General features: G+C 37.6%; 2 protein-coding genes across 4 annotated transcripts in view; both read right to left on the bottom strand.

Annotated features, from left to right (window-relative positions):
• LOC125679484 (golgin subfamily A member 2-like) overlaps positions 1-11,261 on the bottom strand; it is a 146,220-nt gene extending 134,959 nt beyond the window's left edge. Inside the window, exon 1 of one of the 3 annotated variants that reach the window (XM_048918738.2) lies at positions 11,182-11,261. In XM_048918738.2, the coding sequence (XP_048774695.2) occupies positions 11,182-11,223 (42 nt within the window). In that variant the 5' untranslated portion in view covers positions 11,224-11,261. The remainder of the gene's footprint in view (positions 1-11,181) is intronic. The other 2 variants (XM_048918739.2, XM_048918741.2) reach the window with 2 other exon arrangements.
• A 12,952-nt stretch (positions 11,262-24,213) lies between these two features.
• Positions 24,214-26,571, bottom strand: LOC130051453 (trichoplein keratin filament-binding protein-like). Its single transcript, XM_056153395.1, has one exon. The coding sequence runs from the start codon at positions 26,569-26,571 to the stop codon at positions 24,214-24,216; it is 2,358 nt and encodes a 785-aa protein (XP_056009370.1).
• Between the last annotated feature and the right edge of the window lie 459 nt (positions 26,572-27,030).

The raw sequence follows: 27,030 nt of genomic DNA, 5'->3' as shown, positions 1-27,030 counted from the left end.
CTAATAGAATTAATAAATTTAACATCATGCCGTAATGATAATGTTTTTAACTGCTACACATATCAGTTGTACTGATTCGTAAATTGATTATCGGCTTATGCAAATTTAAGCAGTGTAGATTATACTTCTAGATTCTGGATTTTATACTGTTGATTGGCGTGAAATATACATGAATGTTCAAGCACATGTACATGTAGTAAGTTTCTAACCTTTAGAATGTCACGCATGTAGAATGTACCTGTGTACGATTGATTCTTGTTACGATGTTGTATAAGAGCTTTATTGCTTTCGAATTTTTAAACTCTGGGTAGAAGTGAGAAAATTACCATTTTAAGGAAAATGACAATTAAATTTTGTATGTACCCGTAGTGTTAGTTTCACCCGAGTTTTGTTCCGTTATTATCGCATCATGAAAATAATAGGTGCGCGTGACTAGATCAAAGCAGTAGTAGGTCTTGATATTACGAGCTTAAATGATTTTGTTCTCCCGATACTATCTTGGATAATTATAGAATAAGAAATATAAACTCTGGCAGATTGAATTTTGGTTAAAGAATGTTGTCAACTGACATGATAATCACGAAATTCTTATATAAACTTTGAACGATTAAGATTGTTTTAACAGACCGCCGAACCCGTGAATCGTGACAGATGGAAATTACCGGCCTCAGAAGTAAAATTGTGATGAAATGTTTGAAGTTTAAATGATTATGTTAGATACTAATGATTTATTTACTTATAGTTTCATAAAGTGCTTCATTATTTGTTTTAGTGCATACGGTACACAGTTTTATATATTTATTTGTAGGGCTCATATATATGCTTAATGTAAGCACAGGCAAATACACTGAACACGTACATTAAATCTTAGTGCTTTGAAATACATGTAAATGTTAACATTATCATAATTTATTTACTAATGCAAATGGTCAAATCCAATTATAGCATGTGTTTAATTCACTATGCATCAATAAAGTAGGCATATATTGGTTACTTATGTAAAGATAGAAAATATGCGATTCAATTATCCGGACGCTTCATTTATCCGGACGATTTTGCTGGGAACCAAAGCGTCCGGATTAACGAGGCTCCACTGTATATTAAGGTACTGCATTTAAGCTTTGTGTTTAAAGTGGCATATAGGCCCGATAGGGACTATTAATTAAAGTCCAACAACCTGTAATTTTCTAAAAAAAAAAAAAAAAAAAAAAAAAAAAAAAAAAAAAAAAAAAATTGAAGTAAATCAAAATCCTTGCCACATGTACATCTTCTGTACCCATACTAATACTCTGTAAAATAAGAAGGTCCTCATTTGAAAACTGTGGAAGGAAAACTAAAAGGCAAATCATGTACTCTCTATGCAATATTTCCTAAAAACTAACTAAGTTCAACAACCTGTAATTTTCTCAAAAACTGAAGACAATCAAAATCCTTGCCACATGCATACCTTCAATACCCATATAAACACTCTGTAAAATAAGAAGGTTCACTTGAAAACTGTGGAAGGAGTTCACCATACAAATCATGTACTCTCTATGTAATATTTCCTCAAAACAGACTAAGTTCAACAACTTGCAATTTTCTCAAAAATTGAAGAAAATCAAAATCCTTGCCACATGCACATCTTCAATACCCATTTAAACACTCTGTAAAACAAAATTACCCTTACTTGAAAATTGTGGGAGGAATTAACCGGACAAATTATGTACCCTCCATATAACAATAATTTTTCAAATAAAGGGGCAAAACTCCAGCGAGAGGTCAAAATGGATCAAAATTGCAAATGATCTAACATGATCCACAAGGAAGCTACATAGCAAGTTTTAGCTTGATATGTGACAGAGAAATGAAATTAGAAACAGAAAACCCCACAAGGATGGACAGACAGATGGAAGGACAGACAGACATCGCTGTACCATGATATGTCACATAAAAAGATGGGCGCATAAAAAGGGTTTTTAAAAAAAGGAATTTCACTTTTAAGAGTCGGACTGAATTTTGATCAGATTGTCCATCAACTTCGATCTATGTAATATCATTTTTCTAGCAAGAGTTATGTTTGTTGTTGTTGTTTTCTTTTTATTTACATGCAGATGCCTACATTCACTCTCAGTCCTTTCCTTTCCATAGCTTCTTTCCAAGTCAGGAGCCTCTCGACACATTCATCCAATGAGTCAGCAATGATAACCAGATCATCTCCATACAGATCCTCCCTGGGAACACCAGTGCAAAATTCACGTGAAAGAGCCTCAAGCACAATGATGAAATGCAGAGGGCTGAGTACTGACCCCTGATGGACTCTGACCTTCACAGCAAACTCCTCACTGTAGCCGTCACCAACGCTAACACAGTCACGAGCATTGGCAATACATCCCCTGCACCAGACGCACAATCCACTCTTCCACACCAAGTTTTCGCAGCGCCCACCAGATCACCTTCTGAGAAACACGGTCAAATGCCTTTTCAAGGTCCACAAACGCCATATAGAGCCATTTGTTTACTATAAGATATTTTTCTTGCAGCTGCCGAACAACAAATATTGCGTCAGTTGTACCTCTGCCAGGGACAAAGCCAAACTGGGAGTCATCGATTGTCACCAATTGCCTAATGAGGCTGTCCACAATCCTCTCCAGGACTTTCATGACTTGTTCTGTCAGCTTGAGTCCATGGTAGTTGCCCCTGTCCAAAGCCTCACCCTTGCCCAATGAAGCTCTGCTCCCAGTCAGTGGGGACCTTGCCATCACGGACGATTGAAGATGCAAGGTCACGGATCATGGATACAACTGTGTCACCTGCGGCTCTGATCATCACTACTATTCTCAATGGTCCAGCTGCTTTACACGACTCTATCTTGGAGATGGCCTTTTTCACAATATCAATTGTGATTGGGACAGGTGGCATGTTTGTTTGTTGTAATACATCTATATTTTCTGAATGCCAATCTTGATATTTATTACCAATAACCTCATTTTAAATACCCTGAATGCCCAAGCTATCTTTAATTATGAAGTGCTCTCTGTCAAGATATCAATCTGGTAAATCTGGACAAATAATTGGAGGATAAATTCATTACCACAACATTGATGTTCTTGCATTCACCTCTTTGTTTGATAATGAGTGCTCTAGCCCCTTTTTTCTGGTATTATATGATATTATAGGTAAACAAGATGTGTTTGTGAAACACAAATGCCCCCAATAATGGCCAATTCCGAAGATGACCAAGGTCACAAGGGCAAATATCTAAAAGAAATGCTCATGTGCAATATGAAAGCTCTAATATTTACCATTTAGAAGTTATGACCAATGTAAAAAAAAAATTAAAAGTAGGTCAAATGTCAAGGTCAAAAGGTTCAATACCAACGGAAAGGTCTTGTAACAAGGAATACTCATGTGAAATATCAAAGCTCTATCTCTTACTGTTCAAAAGTTATTAGCAAGGTTAAAGTTTTCAAAAAGTAGGTCAAATTCCAAGGTCAAAGGGTAAAAAATGTTGGTACCCACGGAAAGGTCTTGTCACAAGGAATACTCATGTGAAACATCAAAGCTCTATCTCTTATTGTTCGAAAGTTATTAGCAAGGTTAAAGTTTTCAAAAAGTAGGTCAAACTCCAAGGTCAAGGTCACGGGGTCAAAAATGTTGGTACCCACGGAAAGGTCTTGTCACAAGGAATACTCATGTGAAATATCAAAGCTCTATCTCTTATTGTTCAAAAGTTATTAGCAAGGTTAAAGTTTCAGACAGAATGACAGACAGGACAAAAACAATATGCCCCCTGATCTTCGATCTCGGGGGCATAAAAACAAATATATCCATACTGCAATTTACAGTCCTTTTTTATATATAGTGAATATCTAGTGCACTGTTGCCATTGTAAACAAGAGGCCCATGGGCCACATCGCTCACCTACATCACATTGTCCGATATTTAGAGATTTTCCCTACATATTCGCATCAGGGTTTGACATTTACATTTTTAGCACTAGACCAGTCATGCTACTTCAAATGATTTTTACTAGACCTGACCTTACATCCACTATTCATTTTCAAACACATTTTCTGTTTCTATAAATTCTACCCGTCACAGAAATTCTTTAGTCCATTTAGAATAAAATGACCTCAACCTTTTTTTTTTATTATTTCTACTTCAGAAGCCCTGCTTTGTTTCTTCCCAACCTTTTCCTTTTTTTCTCTTGGGACATCTTTCCTTGAAGATGAGAAGTCATATTTGAATATACTAGAGACATTCTCGCACATGTTTCAACAACGAAAAATGGCTGTTTACAACGTAATTTATTATTTGATAAACACTTTCTTATAAATATTTAATTCAATTAAACTGTTTTTTAAAATTGAACTCAATTTATATATATTTATCCGAAACACAACTTTGCACACATTAACATCGAGTAGATGTCGTAAAACATCACTTCCAACCCGACTTATTTATTAGAACTAAAAATAGAGATCACGTCACCATGCGGTTGCTCTAAAACTCTTTGCAAGTAAAGTTTATTGTTTTGTTTTTTTCATGACCAGTCGGACTAGTAAATCGACATTTTACGCGACCAGACCTATCATTTAGTAGACTCAGTCGGTCAGACGTGCCTTAATTAGTGTTAAACCCAGCGCATGTAAAACTTTGATCCTTATTGTGGCCCCAACCTACCCCCTGGGACCATGTTTTTTACAAACTTGAATCTACACTATGTCAGGAAAATTTCATGTAAATGAAAACTTTTCTGGCCCAGTGGTTCTTGAGAAGTTTTAAAAAAAAAAAAATTTGCTATATATTTCTATGTAAAACTTTGACCCCCTATCGTGACCTCATTCTACCCCCGGGGGAATATGATTTTAACAAACTTGAATTTGCTTTATGCCAGGAAGCTTTCAGGCAAATCTCCACTCTTATGGCCCAGTGGTTCTTAAGAAGAAGGCTTTTAAAGATCTTCCCTATATATTCACCTGTAAAAGTTTGATCCCCTATTGTGGCCCCACCCTACCCCTGGAGGTCATAATTTTAACAAACTTGAATCTCCACTATGTCGAGAAGCTTTCCAGTAAATTTCAGCTTTTCTGGCTCAGTGGTTCTTGAGAAGAAAATTTTTAAGTCACCCCACCCTATTTTTGCGATTATCTCCCCTTTGAAGGGGGCATGGCCCTTCATTACAACAAACTTTAATCCCCTTTACCCTAAGATGATTTGTTTGGTTGAAATTGGCCCATTACTTCTGGAAAATGATTTTCCTACATATAAGCATGTAAAACTTTTGATCCCCTATTGTAGCCCCACCCTACCCCTGGGGGCCATGATCTGAACAAACTTGAACCTACTTTGTACCAGGAAGATTTCAAGTAAATCTCCACTCTTATGGTCCAGTGGATCTTGAGAAAAAGACTTTTCAAGATTTTCCCTATATATTCGCATGTAAAAAATTTGATCCCCTATTGTGGCCCTATCCTAGCCCCGGGAGTCATGATTTTAACAAACTTGAGTCTTCATTATAACTCAGTCTATGCGAAAGACATCGGACCGTCGGACCTTTTTACACCAGACTGGAATGTCCGATGTCTCAGTGTCCGGTTTTGAAATTTACTATTTTGACGCAGAGTCATTTAAATGTTTGTTATAAGTAAAAAATATTGCACAAATCCAAATAAGTAAATAAATGTGATTAAAACCGCATGGACCGTCTAAAGTATTATGTGGGAGCGATCCCCGGTAAAAGAAAAGATGTTAGGCCTAGTGCCTACTCAAGAGAAGAATATGGACTATGCGTTGATTTTTTTAACGGCCTGCGAGAGGGTTTAATACATACGATTTGGAAAAATGGCCGACCATGGCATTTGCACGTGTTTCACTTTTTTACATTGATGGCTACAGTGAGGAGTTTGCTGTGAGGGTCGGAGTCAATCAGGGGTCAGTACTCAGCCCCCTGCTTTTCATCATCATACTTGAGGCTCTTTCACGCGAATTTCGCACCGGTGTTCCATGGGAGGATCTGTATGCAGATGACCTGGTTATCATTACTGACTCGTTGGATGAATGTGTCAAGAGGCTTCTGACTTGGAAAGAAGCTATGGAAAGGAAAGGACTGAGAGTGAATGCTGGCAAAACCAAGATCATGATCTGCGGTACGGGTCTTGACCTACTTCAGGACTCGGGCAGCTTCCCATGTGCTGTCTGTCGTACAGGTGTAGGCAGCAATAGTATTTTCTGCAATGGCTGCAAGCACTGGGTGCACAAGAAATGCAGTGGGCTCGTGCGCCTGTCTGTGGACCCTGACTTCAGATGTTCAAGATGCAGAGGAACTGCTCGCCCTCTTGACGGCAGGCCGCAGAGTGACATCCAAGTTGGTATGTACAAGTTGGAGGTAGTAGCCTCCTTCTGCTACCTCGGAGACATGCTTTCCGCAGCTGGTGGCTGTGACCTTGCAGCCACTACGCGTGTGAAGACTGCCTGGAAAAAGTTCAGGGAGCTGCTACCAGTGATGACATCACGCCACCTGTCGTATAAGACCCATGGTCGAGTGTATAACACCTGTGTACGGAGCGCTATGCTCCATGCCAGTGAGACCTGGGCACTGACCAAGCCAAATCTTCATCGCCTACTACGCAATGACAGGGCCATGATAAGACAGATCTGTAACATCAAGCCTGAAGATATGGCCACTGTAAGTTCAACTGAATTGCTGGGGCGGCTTGGCATCGACGACCTCGACCTCATCTTAAGGGAAAGGAGACTCCGCTGGTATGGCCACGTTGTCAGATCCAGCAGTGCAGTCAAGTGCGCTTTAAATATACAAGTTCCTGGGAGACGTAGAGTTGGTCGGCCAATGCTATCTTGGAGAGAGTTGACGGAGAAAGATCGTAGAGAATGGAAGCTCTCAACTGCCGACCCTCAAGACCGGAAAGAATGGAGATCTGAGGTGAGATCTGCCATGCGTGCAGCCAGCCAGATACCTGGAAGGGGGCCCACTAGTGTGGACACTACCAGTGATACTGCACGGAAATAAAAAGGAACCGACAACAACAACATTAGGTTTTTTTGGATTGACAAAATTTGGTTCAGTCCTGTGTGTTCATTGATTACACAGGACCGAATGTCCTCTGTGGGTGCAAAAAACTTTCGCATAGACTGCATATTATAAGCTTTCATGTAAATTTCAGCTTTTCTGGCTCAGAGGTTTTTGAGAAGAAAATTTTTAAATGACCCCACCCCATTTTTGTGATTATCTCCTTTAAAGGGGGCCTGGTCCTTCAATTGCACAAACTTGAATTCCCTTCACCCAAGGATGATTTGTACCAAGTTTGGTTGAAATTGGCCCAGTGGTTCTGGAGAAGAAGTTAAAAGTATGAAAAGTTTACAGACAGAGGACAATGGATGATCAGAAAAGCTCACTTGAGCTTTCAGCTCAGGTGAGCTAACAATCCATTCATTAGCCCAAAAAAATGGCTCTGAGAATATTCTTTTAGCATTGGAGAGTGTTAATAAAATGCTAGTTTTAAGACGGCTTTGTTAAACATCATATTGAAGAAAGTACTCTATTAACGGAGTATAATTTGAGAAGCAACAATATTACTTTTTAATATATACTTGGCATCAACACCATAGGGATAATGTATACAAAGTTTGATGATCCTAGTCTTATTAGAAAATTTTTCATGATTACCAAATCCTTAGACTTGCTCAAATCTCTATGTTTAATAATCAGTGCTCTCTTTAATACTTTTTGATAATGCCAAACATAGAGTATGGTAGAGAGCAGATATTTAGACTTCTGAAACACAGTAAAATTTGGACGAAATGATAAAGTAATAAAAACAACATAGAGACTTGAGCAAGTCTACCAAAACCTATGAAAGTATGACTTTGACCTTGGGAAATAGCAGGAATCTCCCTCTCATCAAGGGAAACAGGCTATAAAATTACCAATTTTCTATGGCATTGGTGAGCAAATCTTTTCTGAACTTGTTACATAAAATATGATCAGGAGATAGACAGCTTTGACAACAGTACATTTGTGTACAATTAAGCATTAATCTTACTGATTGATCAATGGTATCTCAAATTAAAGCTTCGAAACTCTATGGGTATCTTTATTATTAAGTGCTTTAAAACATAGTATTCAGTATTTGACCAAAACCAGCTTCAGGCATTGATTGACGCAAAATAGATGAACGATTTAAGTTTGTCTTTCATTAGCACCACAGGTAGTTGTGCTGTTTCATTTTAAATCACCATGGTACTTTTTTATGTTAGTATGCTGAAAATCATACAAATGTTGATATAAATTTTAAGTTTGATAAAGTTTCAGTTTTTACAATAACACAATACAGTGTATAAACTATATTTTGGCAATCAGAGGACTTGCCTATTTCAGGTGCAGATGCAAAGGGTGGAGGGAGGGGGGGTACCATAGGTACAGGTCCCAGAAAATACATTTATCAATTTGACTATTTTTATGCAATATTAAGTGTTAGTCCCTAGGATAATCTCGGCTGAGATTCAGCTTGGCTGGATATTGGACTGACGCCATCACTGAATCTTGGAGCAGTCCTTCATAATTCATGTCTGGAAATTCACAATCAACTTCGTTGGTTCTAGAAATTAACATGAAACTGTTATGTGAAACTGATGTTCCTTAAAATAAGTGACTTGATCATTCAACTAACTATCTAAATCACTATTAATAGGACTGAAAGGATTCATCGAAATACCGATTCTGTTCAATATAAACACTTGGTTCATTGCTTCAACTTTCGGTTCGAGACGTTTATTACAAAAGGGTTCAGTAAAATACATCAGCCTTGGCCTGTACTTCCTATTTTTACCTGCATGAGGGAAAAAATAAGGTTCAGACTGTTGGTTACCTTGAGTCTGGCAAAAATAATGATGAGCTACAGAGCCAACAGGCATCTTATCATTTGGCAGTTTGGAAACATTTTGCTTTTAAAATTATGATTGTGAATCTTGGACTCTTGGTAATTAAAATTTTTCTTTAATGCTATTATTGGTTTTTTCTGTATATTGCATCGTATTGAAAGTACTGAATCATGGCATAAGTATTGCAATATGTTTCGTATCGTGAAGGGGGCGTATCGTTTCAGCCATATACACTAATGCTGTATTGCTTACTGTCTAGGTATGAAAATTCATTAATGAACAGAGAAAGACATAACTTTTTATCTCACTTGCCCTTTGGGCAAGTAAACTGAAATTTTCACTTGTCCAAATGAAAAAAAAAATTCAATGTTTTGTTGGTTTTTTTTTGTATTTTATCACTTATTTATACATATAACTGTAATCTACATCCACACTTGCAATTACTCCGTGGACCTTCTGCATCCACAACAATTACAATGAATTATATATATACTCAAAGATAAAGGTAATCATTTTCTTTTTCACATAAATGTATTATGATTTTCAACAAACTACTTGTCAATTATATCATCATTCAATGCCCATTTACCAAGCATTTTGGATTTGCTATGAAATACATTTTGACAATATTTTTCTATATTTCTATAGTATTCAAACAAATCAATTGCATCCGACAATTTGGGTTTTGAGTCCCGTGATCTGGAGTAATAAATATTCTAACAAAAGAAGAAAATTTTCCAAACAACTTCCCATCAATATTGCCTATATAGTAACACAATTCTTTTTGTGAGTTTATAACATTTTTAAAATGCATTGTACCATTTCACAAAATCTTTCCAAAAGGCAGATACATGAATACAGTCATAAAAATAATATGAGTGACTGTTTCTCTTTCACAATATGAACACAAGTCATTATCTACAAATTTGTGAAGGAAAGAGTTTGTGACTATAACACATAAGTATACGGTATTGAAAATAAATAAATTTTGTTTCTTTTGTGCATAATGATGCATTCTTATAATAAAATTCTCAACATTTTTCTGAAATAGTTTCATTGAAACAAGTTTCCCACTTACCATCTAGGTATGAAAGCTCCTAAATGAACAGGGAAAGACATAACTTTTTATCTCACTTGCCCTTTGGTCAAGTAAACTCATATTTTCACTTGTCCGAATGGAAAACTTTGTTGTCTGTGGTGACTTGAAAAGATTGAGAGTAGAAATAAGGAAAGGAGAGGCAGTCGAGAGGATACAGTTCAGAACAAGTCACGCGTCAAAGGTGTTAAATGTTTGTAAAATGTTCATGCTGGGTATTTTGGAGTGATCTAAATAATTATTTAATATAAAACTCCAGGAGGAAACTAAATAGGCTGTTTCTGCTGCCTAATTTCATGTACTGAGTATTTGGCCAATGGATATTGTTTAAATTGAACCTGGTCGAATGGTCAAAGCCTGAATATTACAAAATATGTGTATATATGTAGCTGTGCTCGCTCAAAAGGTAGCACCGTCAACATATCATTTAATCACTTTTCCTACTGATATAATCACTTGCCCCATCAGTCAAGTCTGTTTTGAGTTTCACTTATCCGAACTGAGTTTGGAGACAACTGTTAATGTCGATATGATGAATAGTCACTAAATGAAAGACTCCCATGACTTGATTGTTATTGAAGAGCTCTTACAATTCATTTTTCTTAATTAGTGATATACATTCCATATGGACAGTTATAGTGAGTTAGTTTAACTGTCAAATTACTTATTTGAAGTGAACAGCAGTGCCCCATAAGTGCACATTAATTGCTAGAATTGGCTGAAGTTGAATGTGAATTTCCAGAATTATGATTATGAAGGACTGCTCTGAAGTTTGGTGAAGGCCTCAGTTACAATATAGCCGAATCTCTGCCGATTAATCCCTAGGGAAAAAATACATGGACAATTCTGGATCCGGACAGGTTGCTATACTCACCCTATTAACGGTTGCACCGTCATCATATTAACAATTTACACAATAAAAAGAGAATTTGCTAGTGTTCGATAAATATAACGTCACTGTGGGAAAAAGTAATGACAAGATCCTAAGAATTTAGCACTAGCTTATTCTGACCATGAGCACCAGAAATACACGTTTTGAAAACATGGTGTTTACGTACTGATACAAGGTAATGAATGCTACTTTCACTGTATTACTCAAAGTTAAGTGATTTTACAAAATTTGCACAATAAAAGATAAACACATTTAGAATTTATATTCCCACTATGCATTTCAACTTGATCGACCAAAGTGATCAGGGCACCTTTTTTCTAGCAGCAGCTATCTTCTCCTTCTTCCCGTCCATGTTATGTTGACGTCAAACGTTAGTGTTGGATAATTTGTACAAAATTTATTCGTATTTGTGAAATTTTGACCTTTTTTAAAGACACAATACAGTCATGATTAAAATTATTCTTTGTTAATTACTTTTTAATAAAACCACACTCACTTAGGAAGGTTTCTATAACACAAACTTCATTTTATGTCGTGCGACTCAGTTTAAGTAATTCGGGCCTTTCGGGTACAAGTGAACTCGGCACCTGGTAAATTCGGCACCTGAAGAAAAAGTAAATTTAGGCTGTAGGTTAACTTGGCACTTGGTGAATTCGGCATCAGGACCTCGTCAACTGGACCCTTGTTTATTTTGCAATCTTTCTTATATTGGTTGATCAATAAAGTAAAATGAATATGAATTTCTGTATCTGTATTTGTATGGGTACGTCGAAGCTACCAATTCTGGCTTTTCTACGCAAGCTCCGGTCAGCTCAGTATATTCCGTTACGCTACAACTCCAATATCATTATTCGTAGGGGAAAGTAGTCCCGGAGAATTTGACGCTGTACGGAGTGGTAGCAGGTCGTTCCGTCCCACAGTCTCTAGTCGATCCGTCCCTAGACGGTCCGTCCCATGGTCGATTCGGCCCATTTTGCTTAGTCGATCCGGCCCCTCCAATTTTTTTTTTATCAAAGATATGATAAAAGATTATTACTTAAGAAAAAGGGAAGTTTTTGCATATATATTATGTTATAGTTATCAAAATTAGATAACTGCCGAAGTTAGACCTGTAAATAAAATTGTTTATACAACCCTTAACTAGGATTTATAATTTTTGTTTAAAGTGCAATGATTATGAAAATGTGTGCTCATTAATTATTGTAAAAACATCGTTATTCAACTATGTATAGCAATCAATGTAACTGTGTGTCCCATGTCCACTGATCATTGTGAAAACACCTTAGTGAAAACAGTTTTTATAACTGCATTGTTGTGCAACCTTTGATCATTAATTACGAGCTTACAGTAACCTAACTATTAGAAATTTTTTTTTTTTTTTTTTTTTCTCAAAGAATTGCTCATGATTTGGAAATAGAATGTGGCAGGTAGGCCTATAGAAATATTCCAAGAAATGACAGAGTATTTGTCTAAAAACAAAAGGTATTCTTTGAATTGAAAATGATGCCCACTTTATCGAATATTGTGATGTGTATAATGATCTTAGAAAAAGCTGTCAAATATCAAAACATCTCTTCTTTTGGGGAAATACTGAAAGCTTATTTCAATATGGAGGAACACATACCTTTTAAAAATGCTTTGGCAAAGTATGTTTTTCTTGCTTTTAAAAGAAGAGACATTTGTTATGATAAACAGTCTCAAGAAGATTAATATACATTAGTGTGATCAAGGTTAATTAGTCTGCAATCAAGCCATAAATACCATAGAGCATATAAAAGGATGACTACCTGATGACAGAGAAGACATGATCAGCGGCACACACACCATGAAGATGAAATACGCAGATGTAAATAGCACTTGGAAAAATATTATTTTTTCTGGGCCGGATCGACTAGGGGACGTATTAACTAGGGGACGGATAGTCTAGGGACGGATCGGTAATGGGACGAATCGACTAAGGGACGGATTGATTATGGGACGGAACATCTAGAAAGCTACGGAGTTTGTTTTCTGGACAAACACCACCAAATGTTTTCCCATAGACTTCCATACAAATTCCAATCATTGTCAATTATTTATTAAGCCAATTTTCAAAAAATCAGTCACCATTCAGCAAAGTTCATCATCTCCCCTTCAAAATTCCACCAAAAAATATATGGCTTGCCGTTGCGTTTTTCCTTCAAATTTTGGCCTGTTTACAACTAGTGTAGATCCGCACTGAATGAAATTGTCCATCCAAATATCACCTCTCCACTCAGATCTTCCCTTATAACTTCTGTATCTTTCTACATATTCTGTTATGTCACCTGTCATTTTTATCACTTATATTTCACTATTAAATTCCATCACAAAGATTTTCTGTTAATGACCAATCAGATCTCCTGTCAACTTTTCTTCTCCGCACAACTTTGGGTGTCCACAATGGCGGCGCCCTGTAACCCAATGGCGGCGCCCTGTAGCTAGGCAATTCTGGTGTTTTTCCTTCTACGGTGCTGACTAAAACCCGGTCTCGGTCCCGGTATTCGGTGTCGGTCCCGTGACTAAAACCCGGTCTTCGGTCCCGGTCCCAGATACTTTTATTCGATAAAAACAGAATATATCAGGATATTTGCGCCCAATTTCTTAATAACTTAGGTATGACATCTCATGCCTGCATTCTGATAGTAAATTGATCATATTATTTTCTTCTTTCGTAAAATAATATGTGAAAACTCCGGGACCGGTGGGACCGAGAAATAAAAACAATGCTAAAAACCGGTCCCGGTCTGGACATTTTTCCTCAATAGCCGCTCTAATCTACCTTTTCATTAAAAAGATAAGGACATGATACTCAATGGCATCCCTTTGTATACATATATTTCTGATTTATTGTGTGTGTAGGTTTTTTATTCCAATATTCTTTATACATTTATGTCAGAATCGAACTCAACTACATGTACGTGACATTTTCTCCCAAATGATCGCGTTACACTACCTCTTCATAAGAAGACAAGGATGTAGAAGGAAAATGCATATATGTACTTATCCTAATGTATTTGTTTGTAATTTACAGTTAGTTTACTTGTACATTTATTTTGTCAAAAATCAGTTTTCAAAGATTCATGTTTTGTATTCCGAATCCGATCTCTTTATATGGGTATATATTTGTATATACATGTAACCAATGAATAATAACTATATTTCTTCCATTCTTATTTGATACTTAGTTTTCTTTTTTTTCAGTTGTGGTTCTTTTAGATACAAGGCTTTTTTAAGGAAAGTCCGTGCTTTTACGTATCCGGTTTTAAATTTTAAACACCGACTAGAAAGTTCCAGTTATAACTTTGATGTTTGTAGTTTACGAGAACTGTTCGAGTCAAATTTAGCATTCAAATGTGAATCTTAGATATATTTACCATGAATTATTATAGTATGAAGTCCTCACTAGCTCCAATGGTACAAACAATGTAATATCTACATTGAAAGGCTCATAGGCTTAAAAGGCTCATAGCTTGCAATCTAAGCCTGAACAAGTTAAAAATCATACATAGGCGTGATCCTCACAGTGGAATTCACACTGAATTTTAGGGAGTTGGTTTGGTTCAAAGAAACCCAGAATTATAAATCCTCAGAAAATCATCACCAAAGTTGTTGAATATTTGAACTTTTCTTCACAAGTACTTTCAAGAAACAAAATTATTTGTACATGAGCTGTAAGTTGCTAGAATCTACATATATGTTACACTATATTTATTTTTTCTATAAGTATGAGATAGCATGTATGTATTTTTATGTATTATATGATTGATAGCCAAACAAAAAAAGAATAACACACACACCAAAAACATTGTGAGAAAAAGGAAGGGGTGGGGGTGCACCCCCCCCCCACTCCTTGTGTTCTAATTGTCTGGTAAGACAAAATTTTCAGTATGTTTTACATATATATATATATTGTCAAATTCTGTTAATCTTGATTTTAAGACTGTATTTGCCGTTACAATTTACTATTTTCAAAGTGTGCAAAGAATAATTGTAAAACTTAAATTTAAAAATGGGGGTTTACATATTCAAGAGACCATTTTGCAAAATATCTCTGGTCAACTATGGTAAAATATGTTTTTTTGTTAACTTTACATATAATTCTAAATATTTTTAAAGAAAAACTGGCATGTAAACAATTTAGATTTTGAGAATTTTTCAAAATTGCGATATTCTGTGATTTTTTTCTGAAGGATGTGAGCAGATTAAACAGCAATTGTGTATGTTGTCAATTGAATATCTTTAAAAATTCTCTTAGTAAATGAATAGCTATTGGATTTTATATATTATAGCTTAATATGATGTGCTTTGGTGCATATTTTTAATAAAACATGAGATGATGCATTCTTGTGTTAGAATTTGGCTTTTGCATTTGGGGGTATATGTGCTCTGTAGCATATAGTATAAAAATAAACCTGCAAAGGTATGTCTTATATGGGCTTTTTAGTTAGTCTATGAGTTGTTAAAGTTATTTAAGTGAAAAAAAACTTTGATTGACAGAAATTTCTAATAGTATTTACCTACCTTAAATCCACCTAATATATTTATAGTTTCTATAAAAGTGTGTCATACATTGACATGCTCACCAAAAATGTCAAATTCAGTATACTTATACAGAAGATACCCTCTGACTTTAGATGATCTTCAAATAATCTATGGTATGTTTTTACTGTAATATTATGTGGTAACTATATTTATTGTGAATAGAACTTATATACGTATATGTACAAACATATTAATTATGCTGCACAAAAACTGTTTGTTTCCTATTTTCAAAATATCATATTTCAAAGTGCATAAATTTGACATAAACTGACAAATTTACATATAATGAAATCTACATTTATAAATATGCAAGACATACCTGTAAATTCATTTAAGAAATAAATTTCAGTTTTGAAAATACAAATAGGCCTACTGTTAGCGCTTCATGGAAAGTATGCCTGCGTGAAGCATTTTATACCCTCATGTATTTTTACTAACCATTCAAAAGTTATGGCTAAGGTTAAAGATTTTCAAAAGTAGGTCAAATTTGAAAGGTGGAGAATTGCATATAAATGTGATTTCTTTCGTTTGAGGAACGAATTAGACAGAAATCAATTTCTACTTGGTAATTATAGTGAATGGATTATTCCGGATATTTCAAGTTTTCAATTCGAATACCTGTATAGGTATGTTCAGTCATGTGGTTTAATAGAACCGGTTTTAATCGAGTAACGATGTAAAATCAGTTTAGGACGACACGTAGAGCAGACAACACGTTTATATTTTATACTATTACTAATTTGTATTTACATTTATGTAATTATAGTACGTTGTATTGTTACATCATTAAAAGCTGCTGCGTGTCGTTGCTAGTCCATTTAGTGTGTTATGTTGTTTTTATTACTGATGTTATATCAGAAATGAATGGGTTTTAAATGAGAAAGAAAGGTCTTGTCACAAGGAGTACACATGTGAAATATGAAAACCCTATCAACATGCATTCAAAAGTTATGCCAAAGGTTCAAGTTTTTGCTGACAAACAGACAGATGGACCAAAAACTATATAAATGCGCCCCGAATATTCGATTACGGGGGTATAAAAATGAAATTGAACATTTGCTTTTCAAAAGCATCATTCTTGTATTCAGAATCTTTCTGGAAAGGAGGGGGGGGGGGTTGTTGTTGACAAGAGTGCACATTAATTTTGTTTCGCTATCAACAACAATTATTCATGTTTCAATATTTATAATAAAATTTAAGGACAATATTTTTTTTTCCATTTCACTAATGAACATAATTTTATAACAACTAATATAATGTCATAATTTAACAAGTTAATGCGACACTCGTAAATGAGAGAGAGAGAGAGAGAGAGAGAGAGAGAGAGAGAGAGAGAGAGAGAGAGAGAACAGTCAGCCTTATGTATATACATGTACATATACAGAGACCCGGTTCGGAATACACCAACATTGAATTTGAAAATTTCATCAATCGTGTGGTCAGGTGTTTGACCTAAATGGAGGAGGAGTTAAACACCCTTGGTAGTATGTGGTCAGTAACAAAAGAGCTCGTACAAATATGTGAAAAACATCTATTAAATCTTGGGATGGATTGCCAGAAATTTTCCAGAAGATCAAAGGAGTGCTATAGGTTGTTGAGACCATGTTTAGCTAAAATCTTAGCTATGAAATGTGAGTAATTTCAAAAAACTTTGACGAACCATTGTTGATATGATTTCTGCTCACCCTGCTGATGTCGTTGTCGAATCAAGCATTGATTTAAACTTTGATTGAAATAGTTTGTGTTATATGTGCTGAATGTAACTGGGTACTTATATAGACATACTGTATATTTGTGACATTGTGACCTTGATTTGTGTGATCAAAATGACCGAAAAAGCAGAAAACAAAAGGAATCTTAGTGACTTATCCAAGTCATTCTCGGATGTCGCGAGAACTCCTAAAAAACAGAGGAACGAGTCTGAGCCTGAATTCCCCAGAATGACTACTTTTACCCCAGTGTCTCAACGTGACCCGTCTGATTTTCCCCCATTACCAACGGTTAACAACCCACAAATCACCCATCAACTCGTCATTGGTGAAGATGATATTGTTAGAATTGCTGCTGCCGTAAAATTATCCATTCAAGATGAGTTATCTGCACTTGTGAAACAAGAAGTGACAAAAGCAGTAGAACCTCTGAATGCCAAAATCAACAAACTGGAATCCATGAACAATGATCTTCATCTTCAACTTGATGAACTTGAACAATATGGTAGAAGACCACTAGTAAGATTCTCTGGGATACCTGAGACAGCTGGAGAGAATACAACTGATTTGATCTTGGATGTGACCACTGAAGCCGGGATTTCTATCAACCGTGATGATATTGTTAATTCGCATCGGGTAGGGGCACCCACCACCGCCATAGGACACACACACCTAGACAGATCATCGCAAGGCTACGTTCAGCAGACCTGAAATTTAGATTAGTGAAAAGCCATAAGAGTCTAAAACGAAATCCGGAGACAAAACATGTGTCAATCAATGAAGACCTGACGAAACGTAGAGACAAATTATTATTCCTGTGCCGTCAGCTCTGTCGTGAACAAGTGATTCTGCAGGCGTGGTCTTCCAACGGTAAAATTCGTATTAGAGATCACAGACAGAAAACTCACATCATCAGACAAGAGAGTGACCTATGTCCGTTTGGTCATACCCCGGCGCCAACTGAGAGCTGACTCTGAGTGTACCTATATATGATGTATATATTATGTCCAAGAAGTAAATACGACTACGTTCAGTATTTTGAAATGTAATACCAATTATTTAGCTATTTTATGTTTATAATATTACTACACTGATAATATTACTATACCGAAAACAAACACTTTCATACTCACAAGTTCTCCAGTTAAAATTTTACCTTAAAATTCATATGGCCTCAAATTTCAATTATTTTGTCCTTTTTGTCTGCAATTCACCCCTCCTATTTTCCTACCCTACATGTTTTGTATGCTTTATTTGCCATTGTTTTGCTGTTATTTGCATGAACTTATTTATTTTGAAATGTCTTGTATTACTACCAAGGTAGTACTGTACTCATGTGAATTGTTGCCTTGTATGTATTTGTATTTTTTCTCTTTTTTCTTCCATACCATTTTGTTTACTTACAATCAAACCTTATGTGCAGTAATATTTTAGGAGAGGGACTTGTAAGTTGTCAGAACTTGTTCCCAATCCTTTTGATTTCATCAATAAAATATGTTCAAAACAAAACAAAACCTAAATGGAAAATAAAAATGAATTAATTTTGTAAAAACTACATCCAACGGTAAATTACAAACAAATACACCAGGATAAGTACGTATATATCATTTCTCTTCTACATCCTTATCTTTTTATGAAAATGTACTGTAACGCGTTCATTTGGGAGAGAAAAAATCACGTAGTTGAGTTCGATTTTGACATAAAAAGGAAAATTGAAATAAAACACAAACATACAATAAATCAGAAACATACATGTGCATACAAAGGAATGCCATTGAATATCACACCCTTATCCTTTTTAATGAAAAAGTAGATTGAAGCGGCTATTTAGGAAAAATAAAAAAAATATCGAGACCGGGACCGGCACTGTTTTTACTTCTCGGTCCCACCGGTCCCGGAGTTTTCACATCCTATTTTACGAAAGACGACAATAATATGATCAATCAACTATCAGAATGCAGACATGATATGTCATATCTAAATTAACTAGAAATTGGGACAAAAATATTCTGATGTATTCTGTTTTTATCGAATAAAAAAATCTGAGACCGGGACCGAAGACCGGGTTTTAGTCACGGGACCGAGACCGAAGACCGGGATCGAGACCGGGTTTTAGTCAGTACCCCTTTCTACGACGGTGAGAGAGATAGTGTCGGTCTTATTCACCGTGTACAATGCCACATGCGGGGACCGTGATCGGTGTAGCGCGGGGATGTGATTTCGAAGCGAAGAAAGTAGGTCAATAAGTATTCAAAGACTGATTGTGTTTAATCAAAATAAATCTAGATAGCCAAAAGTATTGCACGGAAGACAGTGGTTATTGGCAAGCTAGCACTAGCAACTGGGGAGTTTAGAACTCTTTGGAAATACCCAAACACTTCGACAATATACAAGTAGGGTAGGCGCCGGGTATATTTTTCGGTGTATTTAATGAGAAATCTCCACTCCTACTGCATAAACTCCAAAAATTTTTTGACCAGAAACATTACCTATGAATGGGACTCAATATTCGACTGAAAAAACCAACACAAAAGCATGATATGCCGAGTATTTGACTGAAAACCCTGTGTGGCGTAGGGGGGTGAAAATCGTGTGGCGTAGGGGGACTGAGACTCGCAAAGTTTCTTACCAAAATCCTCATCTTGAACATAGTGAATATATAAATATCAAATTCAAACTTGTTCAAAGTTACTCTGATATTCGTACGATAAACCGATAATGATGTGTGTGACTTTCTATGCCATTACATTTTCATTAAAAACATTTTCTAAAATACCACAATACCAGATGATTAAGACAGTTTCATATTTTAATGAAATTGACATGAACTATTGATAATTTCAGATAATGCAATGATCAGAAAGAAAAACAATCTTTGGTTAAATAAACACAGACACCTGAGGTATGGATACTACTTAGCCCCCCCCCCCCCCCCCCCCCCCCCATTTTTTGCACCATAATATCTTTTAAATGTGTGGATTCCCTGTTTAATTCTGTCAAAGTTATGATACAATTACATGTAATACCAAGAATTTCACGAATATCCAGAAATAAAGCAAGATGAAAGCATATGATATAAATGTTTTCAGGCACGTAGGATTTTTTCCCCCCAAAAAAGTGGGGAAGGGGGGGGGGGGGGGAGACGTCCACTTCACAAGCGTATGAAAATTCTTGAAAAGCAAAAACGAAACAAATATAACAAAACCCAGTTTAAATCCTAAATCGCGGGGGATGGAGGGCAAGAGATTGATCGGTTCCTTAAATTTTATAATTCAAATATTATTTTATTAATGGAGGTATTTTATAGATCAAACTTTGTTCGTAAAATTAACTAACTATGCATGTACAGTAAAAAACATTCCCTTCTATTGCTACGTGTTTGATAATTATTTTTGTGTACATTTGAGTAAGTTGATTTACACTAACATTGATTTTCAAAAGATCGAATTACACATGAGTAAACATATTTCAACAAAAATATTGCAGTAGAGAAGCGTGTTCGATAAAATTAACATGTTGCGGTCATTGACTCCTGATGTACATGTATATTTTTGTCCACAGTGTGAAATGACTACAAGATAATACTTGCATGCTTTGTTTCTACATGTAATTTCTGAAAAGTAATAATGAAAACTTGATATTTAATTGACATCCTTACCCTGGTATAATTTTTTTAGGACTGCGAAAAATCACACAAGGGACACATAAATATAATCAATGACTAAAAGTATTGTACAGCGTCAGCAATATCATTTCAAATTGTCAGTAATTACACTATTCCTTAACTGGCACTTATTTACATGTACAATCAGAAATAGTAAATCCTTATAATGCTGCAATGAATTGAGGACCGCAACCAAACTCAGCCAGAGTTTGTTTGAACATGGACCGCAAGCATTCTCTCGCCAAAGGGTGCGTTACGCAAGATTCTCTTACATCTGTCAACACTTGCAATCACGTGACAATACAATCAAATGATATACACAGCCATTCTCATTTCCTTTCCTTTTAAAAGTTCTGGCAACATGTGATACATCAAGCTCTTTCATAGCGCACTGGCACTTTGATAAGTACATTTTTACCATTAAGCTGTTTGTCTCTTATTTTACAAGTGTTATGGAATGTTTTACAGCCTTCCTTACTTTTGATTCCATGTTTACAGTGATCTCTACCACGTGAATGACCTACATTCATACGCATATTACGAAGTAGTTCCAAATTTAGAATCAGAAAACCGTGATTTTAAACATTTTACAGTAAGCACCCATCAAATTGCACCAAAAGCATTTCATAATATGACTAAATATTTAGTCCAAAACATAAATGTTGAATTATTAGAAACTTTTACAAGATTTCTGTAAAAAGCCGTTGACAGAGGTCTAGTGCTCGTACAATCTAATTAGAATTAGATGTTAGATCCGCTCACATACTCGCTACACAAACATCTAACATCCCATAGAGGGTCACGTCAGAGGTCAAATTTGCGACAGCCAATCAAATTTCCGCCTTCATATCGCAATTCCATATATTGTTTACGTAAGGAAGAGAAAAAATGGCGGCACCCACGATCGTGACTTATTTATCGCGTGTTTTGTTTAAATTTTAAACTATGGCGACATCGGGGGATCTTTTCATGTATACTTCAACAAAGATGACGTGTAGCGAGTATGTTAGCGGATCTAACATCTAATTTTAATTAGATTGGTGCTCGTAGCGCACGAACCTTTGAGTGGAGAATAGGACCGCAACGTGTTATGCGTCACCTGTATTCAGGGGGAAATATCTCGCGCTGCACTGTGAAAAATGCCTTAAGTTTAATTTTGACGCATATAATATTTCTCGCACAAATCGTATATATGTGCTTGTTTGGTTGGGATTCCATCATTTCCTCTACATGCAATCAGTTTTACTCTGCAAAACACACATAAGTTTAAACATATAGATAACAGTCAATCATACACTGTGATTTTACTTGGGTTCCCTTTGAACAAAATGATTTGAGAATTTTCCATATAATTTTGAATAAAGACAATATTTGCTGTGCTGAAGATGTGTATTTTAGTGAGAAACTTTGCTTACGTTAAAAGGATTCTCGGCCCCCTTACGCCACAAGATTTTCACCCCCCTACGCCACACAGGGTTTTCAGTCAAATACTCGGCATATCATGATTTTGTGTTGGTTTTTTCAGTCGAATATTGAGTCCCATTCAAAGGTAATGTTTCTGGTCAAAAAAACTTTGGAGTTTATGCAGTAGGAGTGGAGATTTCTCATTAAATACACCGAAAAATATACCCGGCGCCTACCCTACTTGTATATTGTCGAAGTGTTTGGGTATTTCCAAAGAGTTCTAAACTCCCCAGTTGCTAGTGCTAGCTTGCCAATAACCACTGTCTTCCGTGCAATACTTTTGGCTATCTAGATTTATTTTGATTAAACACAATCAGTCTTTGAATACTTATTGACCTACTTTCTTCGCTTCGAAATCACATCCCCGCGCTACACCGATCACGGTCCCCGCATGTGGCATTGTACACGGTGTTATTGACACAGGCTGTCGGGGGCGGTCTTGAATGCCTCGACAGTTTTAGCACACACTATATGGTTTTCAAGCTGGTTCCATTTGATTATGGTGTCCAGAAAGAATGAAGATTTGTACTGTTTTGTGTTGACTGTAGATAGTTGTTTCTTTAGAAGCACCTGCTGATGTTTTTAACTTGGTTTGAAAGAATGTTTGTGTTTACACAGTCTCCGAAAGTTTTTAATTCAATTTGTCTTCTTGGTTTTGCTTTGTTTACAAAGTTTTGCGGTGGTAGCCACGGTAACAACCCCTCAACCACCCTATATAGCCACCCTATATAACCACCTTATATAACATGACGAGTCGTAAGCTGGTTCTTCTCGTCTGGAGAGGTTGTAATTCCAGCTCCTTGGCCATTTTGTTTATGTATCCCTCTTCTCTAGATCTGTAGTCTCTTTTTATGATAGGATGGCTTTCCATTGGACTCTTTCCAGCTTATCAATGTCTTGTTTCTGAGAAGGGTCCCAAATGATGGATCCGTATTCCAGAGTTGATCGAACCATGGAGATATACGCTGTTTTCCTACAGTTTCCTGTGCAGTGTGCTAAATTTGGAGTGATTAATAAATTAGAATAGAGTTAGAAGTGTATGTTACTATAGAATTCCTTGTAGAACTAAAATGTATCTTGTGAAATAGATCGTTAAAACAACAAGATGTCAGGAAAGCAACATAATACACTAGGTAGGGTTGGTGTGGTGTACGGTACAAATCACGCCATTTACGTCATTCTCTTTCACAGAGTTATCGATCTTTTCTCTCCCTTATACCGATAACTCTGTGGAAGAAAGTTTACTAAGTCTGGCGCATGCCTGACCCAATTTCCGCTCCGCACTAGATTAAAAAAAAATGAAAATACTTTTTTAAAAAAATCCAATATGAAAACCAAATGATGAAAATTCAGAACATACATATGTAATAACATTATCACAGAATTACAAACTTTAAATGAAACAATTGAATTTCTTCCTAACCTACATAAGATCAAGCTGTATTCACTGGACACACCCGTATGGCGGGGGAGGAATAAGCCTGAAAGTAACCCTACTCTAAGTTCTAACCTACACAAGATCAAGCTGTATTCACTGTACTCACCGAATGGCTAGCGTTACCAATGGTATACACTCTTTGCACTTCCCCACTTTCTATTTCTTCTCATCCCACTTCTACTCACTCTCCTCCCAAGTCTCTACCCTCATCTCAATCTTCTCCACGCACATCTCCTCCCAAGTCTCTACTCTCATCTCAATCTTCTCCTCGCACATCTCCTCCCAAGTCTCTACCCTCATCTCAATCTTCTCCTCGCACATCTCCTCCCAAGTCTCTACCCTCATCTCAATCTTCTCCTCGCACATCTCCTCCCAAGTCTCTACCCTCATCTTAATCTTCTCCACGCACATCTCCTCCCAAGTCTCTACCCTCATCTTAATCTCCACGCACATCTCCTCCCAAGTCTCTACCCTCATCTCAATCTTCTCCTCGCACATCTCCTCTCAAGTCTCTATCCTCATCTTAATCTTCTCCACGCACATCTCCTCCCAAGTCTCTACCCTCATCTCAATCTTCTCCTCGCACATCTCCTCCCAAGTCTCTACCCTCATCTCAATCTTCTCCACACACATCTCCTCCTTAGTCTCTACCCTCATCTCAATCTTCTCCTCGCACATCTCCTCCTTAGTCTCTACCCTCTTCTCAATCTTCTCCTCGCACATCTCCTCCCAAGTCTCTACCCTCATCTTAATCTTCTCCACGCACATCTCCTCCTTAGTCTCTACCCTCATCTCAATCTTCTCCTCGCACATCTCCTCCCAAGTCTCTACCCTCATCTTAATCTTCTCCACGCACATCTCCTCCTTAGTCTCTACCCTCATCTCAATCTTCTCCTCGCACATCTCCTCCCAAGTCTCTACCCTCATCTTAATCTCCACGCACATCTCCTCCCAAGTCTCTACCCTCATCTCAATCTTCTCCTCGCACATCTCCTTCTTAGTCTCTACCCTCATCTCAATCTTCTCCTTGCACATCTCCTCCTTAGTCTCTACCCTCATCTCAATCTTTTCCTTGCACATCTCCTCCTTAGTCTCTACCCTCATCTCAATCTTCTCCTCGCACATCTCCTCCCAAGTCTCTACCCTCATCTTAATCTCCACGCACATCTCCTCCCAAGTCTCTACCCTCATCTCAATCTTCTCCACGCACATCTCCTCCTTAGTCTCTACCCTCATCTCAATCTTCTCCTCGCACATCTCCTCCCAAGTCTCTACCCTCATCTTAATCTCCACGCACATCTCCTCCCAAGTCTCTACCCTCATCTCAATCTTCTCCACGCACATCTCCTCCTTAGTCTCTACCCTCATCTCAATCTTCTCCTCGCACATCTCCTCCCAAGTCTCTACCCTCATCTTAATCTTCTCCACGCACATCTCCTCCTTAGTCTCTACCCTCATCTCAATCTTCTCCTCGCACATCTCCTCCCAAGTCTCTACCCTCATCTTAATCTCCACGCACATCTCCTCCCAAGTCTCTACCCTCATCTCAATCTTCTCCACGCACATCTCCTCCTTAGTCTCTACCCTCATCTCAATCTTCTCCTCGCACATCTCCTCCCAAGTCTCTACCCTCATCTTAATCTTCTCCACGCACATCTCCTCCTTAGTCTCTACCCTCATCTCAATCTTCTCCTCGCACATCTCCTCCCAAGCCTCTACCCTCATCTTAATCTCCACGCACATCTCCTCCCAAGTCTCTACCCTCATCTCAATCTTCTCCTCGCACATCTCCTTCTTAGTCTCTACCCTCATCTCAATCTTCTCCTTGCACATCTCCTCCTTAGTCTCTACCCTCATCTCAATCTTCTCCTTGCACATCTCCTCCTTAGTCTCTACCCTCATCTCAATCTTCTCCTCGCACATCTCCTCCCAAGTCTCTACCCTCATCTTAATCTCCACGCACATCTCCTCCCAAGTCTCTACCCTCATCTCAATCTTCTCCACGCACATCTCCTCCTTAGTCTCTACCCTCATCTCAATCTTCTCCTCGCACATCTCCTCCCAAGCCTCTACCCTCATCTTAATCTCCACGCACATCTCCTCCCAAGTCTCTACCCTCATCTCAATCTTCTCCTCGCACATCTCCTCCCAAGTCTCTACCCTCATCTCAATCTTCTCCACGCACATCTCTTCCCAAGTCTCTACCCTCATCTCAATCTTCTCCTCGCACATCTCCTCCCAAGTCTCTACCCTCATCTCAATCTTCTCCTCGCACATCTCCTCCCAAGTCTCTACCCTCATCTCAATCTTCTCCACGCACATCTCTTCCCAAGTCTCTACCCTCATCTCAATCTTCTCCTCGCACATCTCCTCCCAAGTCTCTACCCTCATCTCAATCTTCTCCACGCACATCTTCTCCCATGTCTCTACCCTCATCTCAATCTTCTCCACACACATCTCCTCCCAAGTCTCTACCCTCATCTCAATCTTCTCCTCGCACATCTCCTCCTTAGTCTCTACCCTCATCTCAATCTTCTCCACGCACAACTCCTCCTTAGTCTCTATCCTCATCTCAATCTTCTCCTCGCACATCTCCTCCTTAGTCTCTACCATCATCTTAATCTTCTCCTCGCACATCTCCTCCTTAGTCTCTACCCTCATCTCAATCTTCTCCTCGCACATCTCCTCCCAAGTCTCTACCCTCATCTCAATCTTCTCCACGCACAACTCCTCCTTAGTCTCTATCCTCATCTCAATCTTCTCCTTGCACATCTCCTCCCAAGTCTCTACCCTCATCTCAATCTTCTCCTCGCACATCTCCTCCCAAGTCTCTACCCTCATCTCAATCTTCTCCACGCACATCTCCTACTTAGTCTCTACCCTCATCTCAATCTTCTCCTCGCACATCTCCTCCCAAGCCTCTACCCTCATCTTAATCTCCACGCACATCTCCTCCCAAGTCTCTACCCTCATCTCAATCTTCTCCTCGCACATCTCCTCCCAAGTCTCTACCCTCATCTCAATCTTCTCCACGCACATCTCTTCCCAAGTCTCTACCCTCATCTCAATCTTCTCCTCGCACATCTCCTCCCAAGTCTCTACCCTCATCTCAATCTTCTCCTCGCACATCTCCTCCCAAGTCTCTACCCTCATCTCAATCTTCTCCACGCACATCTCTTCCCAAGTCTCTACCCTCATCTCAATCTTCTCCTCGCACATCTCCTCCCAAGTCTCTACCCTCATCTCAATCTTCTCCACGCACATCTTCTCCCATGTCTCTACCCTCATCTCAATCTTCTCCACGCACATCTCCTCCCAAGT

Source organism: Ostrea edulis, chromosome 2 (assembly GCF_947568905.1).
Source record: "Ostrea edulis chromosome 2, xbOstEdul1.1, whole genome shotgun sequence".
Taxonomy (NCBI): Eukaryota; Metazoa; Mollusca; class Bivalvia; order Ostreida; family Ostreidae; genus Ostrea; species Ostrea edulis.
Note: the sequence above shows the minus strand (reverse complement) of the source record. Positions and strands in the feature narration are given on the sequence as shown.